The sequence below is a fragment of the Melanostigma gelatinosum genome, assembly GCF_949748355.1.
Source record: "Melanostigma gelatinosum genome assembly, chromosome: 3".
NCBI lineage: Eukaryota > Metazoa > Chordata > Actinopteri > Perciformes > Zoarcidae > Melanostigma > Melanostigma gelatinosum.
In genome coordinates this window covers 23,532,612-23,544,579 of record NC_136636.1, presented here as the reverse complement: position 1 = coordinate 23,544,579, position 11,968 = coordinate 23,532,612, and the positions used below count along the sequence as shown (strand labels likewise).

Below are 11,968 nucleotides of genomic sequence, written 5' to 3'. Positions count from 1 at the left end.
CGGTATAGGCAGTTAATTACTGAGGTCATTGGTCGGTATGACATCCTTTTTTTTACGGGGTTACAGATTCTGCCCCACACAGAAAAATCTCCATGAAAATCATCTAAAACTTTGCCCTAAAACTTTTGACGTCACTTTACAGGATTTCAATCTAAAGTGATTACATGTTGAGAAGTTATCACCTTGTCTAGTACTAATGTGAAAGCACTGCAGCAACTGGGGGTGTAACGGTTCACAAAATCCACGGTTGGGTTCGGTACGATACAGTGGAGCCACGGTTCGGTACGGTTCGGTACAGTAGAAAACTATAAATGCCAGAGAAATGTACTTGATTTTAAAATATATTTATTCATTACAACTAACATCATGAAGTTATTCTTTGACTTTGAACAATGATGGAACTATACCTGAGTGACCCATCTTCTGGGGTGTCTTCTTAGCAACACATAAGCATAAAAAACAAAAACTGCTCCTTCATGTTATGTAGTATTGTTACTTACATCTTGTATTGTTACTTACATCTTGCAAAAGAGATTTTTAATCTCAATGGGACTACCTGGTTAAATAAAGGTTTTTTTTCAAACGTTCTTCATGCGTACCGAACCGCGAGCCTCGTACCGAACGGTTCAATACGAATACGCGTACCGTTACACCCCTAGCAGCAACGTCTTTTTGTGTGATCCTTCACTGTTCTATTATAAAGGTGTTAGCCTCACTATATCTATGTCAACCTACAACATTGAACCAAGAGCCAGCAGCCGTAAAAGACGACCCCAGGCTGTCACAGCCAAAAATACGATCTCTATAATATCATTTTGCAAGTGGAGCAGGGCACCTGCTAATATTTATTGGGACTTTGGCTCATGTCCTGTGTTACCATATTTTATGTGCAAAGGAAACAACTGCAACCGTACCAGGGCGACATCCTACCGTTGAACAGTCCTGGACATGCACCAGGGAGGAGACGGCATGAAACGTGTCGCACTGTCTGCGGTGTCCTCTCATTGTTTGACGTACCAGGACCACGCGGGGTCCTTTAAAGTTCAACCCTCCTCACTCCTCACTCTCCTCCTCGTCACCCTTGGTGCCTTTGCTCCAGCGCTGGAAGCAATGAACGGTTGAAGCCAGGAAGAAGCTCGTCATGATGGCCACCACGGACACGAAGATGCCGGAGAAAATGATGATGAGCAGGTCTGTCAGAGTCAGTGTGGCCTGGCACTCGCGGAAGCTGTCCTTGGAGAGCTGGGTCAGGGAAACACGTCTGCCATCCATGGGGAGGGAGCACTCCATGCCCTCCACCCCTGCATTGAAACCGGAAATGCGATTAGACAGATTTACGAGCAGTCACATTTATTGACATTTAGATAAATGTGTTTGCCCGGCAGCCACTCAGAAATGACATCATAAGAGCACACAGTGCAGCTGCGTATACGTGCTCCACAAATGTACGAAGACATTTATTTCCCTCCAAGATAATTGAATGTGATGCATATACGCTCATCAGAGGCGCAGCTCGTTCGTACCTGATCAGAGCTCTGAAGTGGTTGGAGATAGAGTGCGTATTTTGCAAGGTGTCTTGTTTGCGCTCAAGTATTTAATTCAGAATGTGTTGTGTCGTAAAAGACACAATGCAGTTGTTTGTCCTAAGAGTGGGAGCTGATTTGATAACGGTAAGGTCAATCTGACGTCTTCAATTACGAGATTAGGAGTTGCAACCATTTAAATCATTTTAAGTTCAGCCGCACAAGGCACATCTTTAAGAATTCACTTCCCAATTGACTATAACTCCTGGCTGCATCTCAGAAATGTGCTGACGTAACAGTTAAGAGTCTGAGACAGGGGCACCTTGACCAAAGTCATCTCACAATGAAAGTACAATAAATCACAGAGTGCTGCTCTCTGTGTCCCGGTCACTTCCACCTCGTGTTTTGTTGGGTGATCATTTTAATGGGCGAGGACGTGGATCTTTTGTACTTCAAGGGTGCAAGTCTTCCAGTGTGTCTTCTCTTCCAACACATGACTATGAGATGGAGGCTGGATCATTCGGTAGTTTGAACACTGCTACATGTTAAAGTCTGGGCACTGATACTGCTGAAGCTGCAGTGGACAGAGTTCACTTCCACAAGCTTACAGACTCTTTGATTCAACTTGTTTAACTGACAATCTTGTCAACCTTCGAGTTTGATTTAAAGAGCTCATTAGAGACGCAACACCAATCTGTGACGCTTACTGCACTGCAAGCACTTCACACCATAATCCATGCAGCCAGTAGCTACCTTCATATTTGCACCGACTGTATGGAAAAACTAGATGTATTGATGTGAATGTTCGCTTTATAGGTGGGTAGAGCTGAATGTGGGTGGCTGCTTCGACTGATACTGCACATGCAAATGCACACGCTTGGCAGTACATCAAGTCTTTGCTCAACAGTCAGCACAATTCGCAACATACTTCGTTATAATACAAATGTTATGGCTTCTCTTATTTGATTTGCTACAAAACTGCCAACGTTCTGAATTGAAACTGTTTGAATGAGTCATCAGATATTACAGCAAAGAGAACAATAGAAATATATTAAAATCAATAAACTCCAAGAATAAAATAACAATGAAATAATGTGCTTGCAGTCCCTTGATATGTAAAGAATAAAGACTGAACCAGCGTCAAAAGTTTTAAGTGACAATGGAAAAAGAAATAATGGACATTAGTGAAGGCATGGAATTGGTTTCCATGCTCCTCCGATTGACTCTCTACAGCACATGTGTCAAACTCAAGGCCCGCCACGTCATTTTATGTGGCCCACGAATCCACCAGCAAAAAATAAATAAAAATAAAAAAAAGATTTTTTTTTTTGTTTTTGGAAAAATAATTAAAAGTTAGACTTGAAAATAAAAGTCCCCATGGTCGGAATTATGGGATAGAAAGTTGAAATTATGAGATAGCATGTTGTCTGTGTACCGACATTAAAACTATCACAACAGGTGGACAGGAGAGGCAACAGCCCGAAAAGCGGTTTTCCAACGATTGAAAAAGATCGACAAATAATCCCAAAATGTCCATGAAGAGAAAAATTGATGCAGAGGGAAGAAAATGTAATTAAAGATGGGAAAGCGAATACATGTTTGTGCTTCAAGGAGAAAAACAGGCCTGTCTTCTGTGCTATGAGGCGTGTCGGTGATGAAGGATACAATTCACAACGTCGGCATTTTGGAACACCAAACACGGAGCTAAATTTAGCCTCCAAGAAAAACATCAAATTGTCCAAGAATTAAAAGGCAGACTGCAATCACAGCAGAATATATTTACACAGCTACAGCCCAGTGCATGCTAAAGGTATGTGAGCAGAGCTCCGACCAGATACAGACTTTTACAAATGGCAGTTTGTGAAGAAACACCATCGCAGACCGAGTTCATGAACTAGCAGCAATCTAACAACACAGCAGCTAAGAGACGAGCAGGTACTTGTGTTTCTAATGAACTGTTGATGAAAGCACAGACAACACGGATACATCATCTATCCATGTTTATCAGACCTGACTCTCAGTGAGCAGCTCTTGGATGTAGCTGCCATGCACAGGACGACGACAGGGAGGAACATTAGTGATGCAGAGAGGTGACACAAACAGCTTTGAACAAAGTTAATGTCATAACTTGTGTTTGATATTTGTCTTTGTTATTTTCTTTAATAGTTTGATCTTTGATAGAGTCATGTGGGTTTCTTAACCCTCAATTAAAATGATTTATGTTATAGTAACAGAAATGTGTTTAAATATCATTTTTCATTTATATAACTGCATGTACAATATTTTTACACTTAAATAAACAATAATCAAATGCAGAGAGAGTTATTTAACAATAGGTTAGGAGAAGTTAGTTGTACAGTCTTACAGTTACAACCGGCCCTTTGAGGGCGACCGTGATGCTGATGTGGCCCAGAGTGGAGATGAGTTTGACACTCCTGCTCTACAGTATTAATTAGGGTTGTAACTGAACTCTTTAAGAGCTTGATAAAAGTGACACTAATCCCTTAATACAAGATACAGATTCTCACATTTCCTATAACGTCCAATTAGTGGACACACGATACACACACGATACACACGCACACATCAATAAGCCAATTCAGGTTGTTTTTATTATATATCATTTTGAAATGATTCTGCCTGTTTTGTAGACTTATTTCTGATGAAGGTCTGTGTGACCAAAAGCTTTGACAATAAACTATTTGTATACTATTACAGTAGGTACTTGCAATGGAGCACGGGGATGTTTTGATCTCTTATGATTCACAGTATTTTGCATCCAGCACCTTCTTGACTTGTGGCTGTGTGCGTTGGCTCTGAACATTCTTTGCGAGACTTCAATTTCAACCATGATAAATTGCTCAGTCGAGCGTTTCAACAGAATTGCATTGCCAGGTAACAGCTTGGGTCAATGTCGTCTTCCCGTCATCAGATGTCATTCACCATAGAAATGGAATGGGAATAGAACGGGCGTTCCCATTCAAATCAACGTAGCAAGATCGCCAGAGCGGCGGCCATTTCCATGCGTACCTTTGCGACTGTTGTAGCAGGCTAACTTCCGTATAAACTAAACCAATGTACAGCAAGTCGTGAACTTACTGAGGTGAGGTTCTGCCAGTAATACCTGAAATAAGCAGTGGAGTAACTTTACGAAGCAGAGAGAGCCAGAGTAAATGAGTCGAGTCAATAGATAGATGGTGCTGATGGGGGGGGGGGCATTGTACATATTTCCTTTAACAATGTGTTCAATTCCCAAGTCACCTTCACAATTTTTGACACGAGCTGAGCTTTTGAATGAAGCAACTGCATGCTGTAAAAGCTCCGCAGAAAGCTCAGGCAACTTGGATCGGGATCACATCAAGTGAGTCGGCATCAAGGATGAGGCTCCAAACTGGTTGGGAGCCTCTACCAACAATCCTGGTGGAGCCACAGAAGAGCACTCTGGTTCCTGGCATGATGGATTGTAAGGCGATCAAACATCAAAACAAATTCATAGCCTAGTGTGAGAAAACTGCTCAGTCAAACTGTCTGAGCAACAAACAAGTGTGCAGTACATGAAAGGGAACGGATCATGTGCACGTACATTTGAGTATCTGCAGTGCCACCAACCTACAAACTAAGACAGCCCAGTCAGTTTGCGGTGGGCTACCTCGATCAGAAAACATGTGATTTGACCTTTAGACCTCATCCCACTGACTGTGGCAGAGACAACCTTGATGCATAAACTTCAAAAAACTGAAACAGAAAATAAAACCCACTGGATAAAACATAAATAAATAAAATAATAACAATACAAATAATTATATTAATATTAATAGTGTTGTTATTATAATAACAATCAGTACCCACATTTTCAGCACACACATATGTACATGAATAAATACCGCAGCTAAAGAGGACTTAGAAGAAGTCCTCTCCGTGGACGGCAGCTTTTAATAAAAAGCTAGATGTCAATATTTCGGAGTTCATAAACACCCCCAAACACCACTGTGATCACCAAAGTGTGGCCAGAGCAGCCACCGTGATGGAACACAAATCATGCCCAAACACTATCGGGTATGTCGGCCCACACAGCTATGTTACATTCCTGGCAGTTGATGGATTACATTCAGGATTACAGCCAGCCGAGCGGAGAGGCTATCTGCCGTCTCAGCCGTGATTGATCTACCTCGCTGTGACAGTCTGATATTGGAGGCTTGTATCTCCTCCCTCCCTCAACACCACACTGTCTGTCCAGATTGATCTCTGCCCCGAGGCAGGATCTCCACAATCTCACATCTGCAGACTCCTGCAGGAGTCGGCATTCATGCTTAAAGTCTTGTTCCCAAAAGCCACCAGTGTCTAGACACGAAATAATCCAGTTGGGATAATGACTCGCAGAGCTGTCCCCTCTCTTGTGCCACTCAGGTCCAATTCTAAAGAACCAGGCGGACACAATTACAGAGAGATAGACGAATTATTCAGTTGCGATCGCAGGAAGAAAGAGTCTGAGGGGAAATCTGAAGGGAAAATGATGTGCGATTCATACGAGAAGAGGGCAAGAGTAGGAGTCGGAGAGGAACAGAATGTGTGTTGCGAATGCACAGAATGACAAGCATCTGTGCGACAGTGAGGCGAGGGTGAATCATTCAGGGGGGAATTCCTTCTGTGTGCAGACTCACTGACATCCACGCACCATGTGGGCATGCTCAGAACGTCTCGTCGCTAAAGCAACAAATTCACACATAGATATGAGCTGATTCCCAAACATGAGAGAGACATGTTAAAACGTGAATAGGTGTAGATTTCACGTCTTTAATCAATAAAAAACACTTAACTATTGATTGTGATGAAAGTGCTAAATATGCATGTCGAAGCAAGTTGGGCCTCGCACTCGAGTGTCCATCATCCACGACGCTGCACGCTGCCTGTGAAACAAACCCTGTTGGCTTTACACCTTTTATTTCTGACACTGGCAGATTATCTCTCTCTGCTTCTGTGCACGCAGCAGCTGATGCTATCACATGTGTAATTCTGTCCACCTATCCACACTCTGCTCATCCTTGCCATCTCTCTCTCTCTCTCTCTCTCTCTCTCTCTCTCTCTCATCCCAACTTTAAATAAGCATCAAAGTAGGTCAAGATAAAATAAGCCGTCAGCCTGTGTTAATGAAACAGATAGTTTCTCCTCACGCGCTCGTACAGATATAGCGAGTAATATTGCGTGGGGCTGCGTAGCATCACCTGTGTGACATGTAGTGCTGCTTGTATTTTCAGAGGCGCCCCCTGCTGTGCACTAACAGGTCTCTGGGGAGAAACTCGATCGGGTGCGAGGGTAAAAAAAACAAAAATCTGACTTTGACCCCGTCACATGAACTGCCACGTTGTAGTGACACTGTTCAGCTCATGGCAAGTGTTGATGGAAATGCCAAGCTGGGCTTCAGTCTGAGTCTCTCATGGGAGTTGGCCTGTGTTGCCCTGTAGGCAGCTCTGGCTCCAATTACCCCGGCCAGTGTGCCGCAGAACTGTGTCTCTCTGAATTATACATGGCCTTTGTTCATCCTTAACCCAAGAGCACTGGAGACAGCAGTGGATCATGTTTACATTCATCCCGCAATTGAAACATTTATGAGCCTGATTGGTGGTTTAAAAACCGACACTTCTGTCTGATCCTTCGCAGCTCAAAATGAATACCTGACGCAGCTCGATGTGTTCTTTCTTTACTATCCAAAAACAAGTCCAGAATTTGAAAGCGTTTTCCACCCACTCGTCATGCTGACCTGCAGTAATCAAACGCATGCCAACAGAAGAGTGTGCCGCTTTGCGGACTTGAAATCACAGGGGAAATCAGGGAGTGAAAAATGGAATGGGAATTGGGTTTACAGCACGGGCTCTGCAGCTGCTATAATATGCAGGCCATCGCAGAGGGAACCATGGATATGTGTCTCAGGAGGACTTCTAAAATAGCAGTACAGTTCTGTCTGTGTTGTATTGACTGTTTTTAAAATTAGTTTAAGATTCTGTTTAATTATTCTGCTGGTCACTGAAAGTTCTGAAATCCTGACGTCAGACAGATGAACGCTATGTTGAGGGAATCTCTGTGCACCCCTTCTTTTAGCTGGTCAGATGACTCCCAATGCCTGTACTTTGTGCCACGATGGCTTTAATGGTCAAATGAAACGCATGTCCCTGCCATACTGTGTCCCAAATCCATTCTACATTCATAATAAACATTTGTTACAAAGAGTATAGAAGACATGAATATAGTATTTAGTGCTAAAAGGAGATGATGAAAGACGTAGGCCATAAATCAGATGCTGCTTTGGAACACTACTGTCTTTTAGGTTTAATTTAACGACAGCAAAAGTCGTTGTTTTTTTAAAGATTTGATTCTTACTTCTTTCGTTTTCTAAATTGCTTTTCGAGTTTATAATTATTATATACAATTTTTCCTTAGTTTTTATGTTCTTTCAACAGACATCACCATGTCAGTTTCAACACACCGCATCCAGAATAATATTTGAATCAGCACGGGGAGTTAGCAGGAATACAGGGATCGTTTGTAGCCGCTTCAGCCGCTCTGTGTTTTGAAGTTAAGTGGAGCTCTTGGCTTTCAGAGAGGACACATTCACTGAATATTTAAAATGTCATTTTCTGGCGCGGTCAATGATTTGTTGTATGATGATTCAGACATGAGGATGCAACACCCACACGGATGGAAAAAGCGAACTGATGTACATTTTAAAGAGTAATTCATGTTTCTCCGATTGATTGCTTCTATGATGAATGAGATATTAAGCTGAAGCACCCACACTCACGATGTTGGTCGGAGTCGATACATATTGAAAAGCTTATCAAGTCGACCCCATTCACTAATGAGTGCCCATCTGTTATTTTGTAACCGCTTCCACACACCGTTCCAGGGAATAGGTCAACGCACTTTTCCGCGATGGAGAGCTCAGTTATTATGTTAATGAGGTCTGGCAGCATGACGCCTGAATGTGTGAACCAGCCGTGTTTGTAAGTTTGCACTTAGGGGGACGAAGGCAACGGTAGCATGCGACTTGCTCTAATCCTCCCTGATACCTTGTGTTTATCTAACAGCGGCCTGTGCAACACTACAGCACAAATGTCCCTGCAGAACTCAACATAGTAGAGGAAGAGTAGCGTCAAAACCGGTATTTGAGAGGTTGTGTGGTTAGGACTTCTTACATTTTGATCATTTTGTTTACAAACTAGAAGTCGACTGGCGGCGACAGTGTCCGAAATATGTAAAAGTTACAAATATTAGCAAACAGAGATGCACCATATTCCATTGTCGATAGCTTGTCATACTTTTGCCTGTAAAAATAGAGCAACTATTCTATAAATAGGACACAAAAACTTGTTTTAGAAGATACTTTTCGGTTCATTGGTATGTTTTGTCCTCTCTCACCTGTTACAGAACTACTTTTCATGACCTTCGAAGAGAAGAACAATCACTATTCCTTTTTCTAAAATGTTGCTTGTCATCCAATTCCCCTGCATCATTAGCGCCACAAAGTACATCCCAGACACCCTTTTTAAATGGCCAATGAAAATGATTCAATAACACAAAAAGACTTAATGTAGACTGCGTCAGATGTCCCATACACTTCAGATGTCCCATACAAAGACGTGTTCTGTGTCAAAGCCGGTGGACCCGTCTCTGGGGTCGTAAAGCAAACGCCACTGATGGCGCTGCACATGAAGTGAGATACACATTACTGACTCAATCTCAGAAAGTGTGATCGCTGGGGCCAGTTGGCAGCCACGCCAGCAGCTTGGCCAGGCCTTTCGGCTTCTTCTTCTTTGTTGTTGATGTCTGCCTGGCCAGCGCTGCTGATGCAATTCATTGTGCCTAACAGTTAGACGACACTTAGAACCTGTGATTAATGCATTTGCAGCGCGTTACCAGGGGGAATTAGGCGTTCTTGCCAGTTTATCAACTTTGCTTCCTCACGGGCCCAAACTTGTCTGATTTCGGGGACAAATGGAGGAAGCCCGTAGAGGAACGCAGAAGCAGCATCAGTGGCATAGAACACCATGACCTAAATGTACACAGGAAGTTTGCTTTTGAGTTGTCAGCAAAAGCTAAACAGTTTCAAAGAGAGTTGAACTAAAGCTTTTGTGACGCAGAGTAAGATTTTAATTTAAATTAGCAAATTGAAAAAATCTGTTGCATAATGTCAATACAATAGTTTACTCCACTGCTAGTCATGTTTTGGACCAAAACTGTTCTTTGTACATACAGGTCAACATCTCACACCCCCAAACAACCTTGGAACACTGTCAGATATAAACGTGCCCACTCTTAATCTGTACACCTTTTAGACACAACACCCGAACATTGTGTACTGTATTTACAAACTGATGCACCTTGAACAGCCACGGGCATATGTCCACAATCGTATCAAATTCTCAGATTACACTAAATCACGTCATACGTCAAATCTGCACTCTGGTCTGAATGTGATGACGGCACAAGCTACTGGTCATGTGTGGCTGAACTGTCCAATCTGTTTACGTGTCCTTACTCTGCTCCCACACGCTGGCTTGCACTTGAGATAAGAGCTGTCTGTGTCCTTCTGTAAGGGCACTAATAGTAATATACATATGGCTGACCGTCAGTGGTTTCCTCTGAAAAAAACACGATACTGATTTGTGAATAAATTGCTTCTGACAAGTGTCTAAGATTCTCAACATGAATAATATTTGCAGAGAGTGTGAGGGTTTGTGTTTTATATCTTGCAACCTTTTTAGAATTCACAAGCTTGGGATGTTTAGACCAATCAGCTCCATGTAAGCAGATCGTAGAATACTTCTACAGGGACATGGCGATCCCCTTTCTCTTGTGTTGTTCCTCAGATAAGCGTGCACACATTCACTTGAGCACACCAAAACTTCAGCCCTGTTATCTAACTCTACCCTCCGGCCGAATCACGGTCTTTAGTACGGGCCTGAACATTCACATGGACAGAGCGGAGAAGGGGTTGGATTTTCATTGGTGTAGGAAGAAAATAATTGATGATATTGCTGAATTATAGCGTCGACCAAATGGCTGATATTACATAAATACGTATTGTATAAATATAAGCCACAAATGGATCAATACAACGCAGGATAGAGGTCAATGTTTATATGCATGGTGGAATGTGGTACCAGAGAGACTGCAAGCAAAGACGTCCTAATATGAGTTGATTTGTGTCTTGTTCCAGATTAGACGCCGCATTTTGAATTTCCCTGCTCTGTGTTTTGAAATAAATCTAACTCAGAAACAAAGCATCCTTTCACTTTAAAACCAGTGATATTGTCTCATATTACACAGTTAGTCTCACACATTATATGAGAAGGGAGGGGAGGAAGAAAGAGACAAAATAAGAACAAGGGAGGGGGAGGGGGGTTCCCGCTACTACAGGGAAAACATAAATAGACCGGAGCAGTGCTTTTGCATTGGATTTGTAATAATACCGTTGTATGTTGTGCTCAGATACGCATTATTTGGGTGAAGCACATGGAAAGCAAATGCTTCTTAGATGCTACTTACCGTTTGGAAGCTTGTGACTGTTCTCCATCAGCCATGTGAACAGGCTGGCAAAGTTGCAATTGCACACCCAGGGGTTGCCCTCCAGCCTCACCGCCCGCAGGGACGGCAACCGACTCAGTGCCCCCACCTGTAGCGTAGACAGTGCATTACGCTCCAGTTCCAGCTCTCTCAGAGAGGTGAGGCCAAGGAAGGCATCCTCGTTCACCATGCTCAGATACGGGTTGTTGCCCAGCCGTAGTTTGATCAGGCTCCGAGACTCCCCGAAAGTCCCCTTGGGGATTTCAGTCAGGTTGTTGCTGCCCAGGTCCAGGAAGACCAGCCTGGAGGAGGTGCTGAGAGTCCCCGGTTCTATGTGGGAGAGGGAGTTGTTCCGGAGGTCCAGGTAGACCAGGTCGCTGTACAGAACCAGGAAGTCCGAGGGGATGCGGGGTATCCAGTTGTCGGCCAGCAACAGCCTGCGCACATCCAAGGGGATCTGATTAGGTAGACGGGTCAGCCCGCGGCCGCTGCAGTCCACAGTGTGAGGATCCGGGCACATGCAGTTTGCTGGGCAGTTTTCCCCCCGGGTCCATAAGACAGAGGACAGCAAGATGAGGATAAGTTGGAGCCAGCCGACACATGGCAACATGGTCGAGGGGGTGAAATGAATTAAGGGGGAAAGAGGCTTGGGGTAAGGGCGAATAGGAGAGGGAGGGCGGGGGTAGAGAACAAGAGGGTGAGGGTCAGAGGGCAGGAGATCAGGACAAGGGAGGGGAAGGGGAAAGTGAAGAGGGGTTGATGGGGATCAATCCTCGCGAAGGAACATCCTGCCGTTGTAGAGATGGAAATCTGGAAGGGCTCAGGAACTGTGAGGAGGCAGAGCAGCGGCAAAAACAGTTTTCCGGGAGGTCATGTAACAAGCT

The 11,968-nt window shown here is 43.6% G+C and overlaps 1 protein-coding gene across 1 annotated transcript; it reads right to left on the bottom strand.

The window, feature by feature from the left end:
• Window positions 1-1,053: 1,053 nt before the first annotated feature.
• lrrc38b (leucine rich repeat containing 38b) lies at window positions 1,054-11,739 on the bottom strand (the record flags this gene model as incomplete). Its single annotated transcript, XM_079297117.1, has 2 exons — window positions 11,067-11,739; window positions 1,054-1,301 (listed from the first exon to the last, which is right to left on the bottom strand). The coding sequence occupies exons 1-2, from the start codon at window positions 11,692-11,694 to the stop codon at window positions 1,054-1,056; spliced, it is 876 nt and encodes a 291-aa protein (XP_079153243.1). The 5' UTR covers window positions 11,695-11,739.
• Window positions 11,740-11,968: the final 229 nt, after the last annotated feature.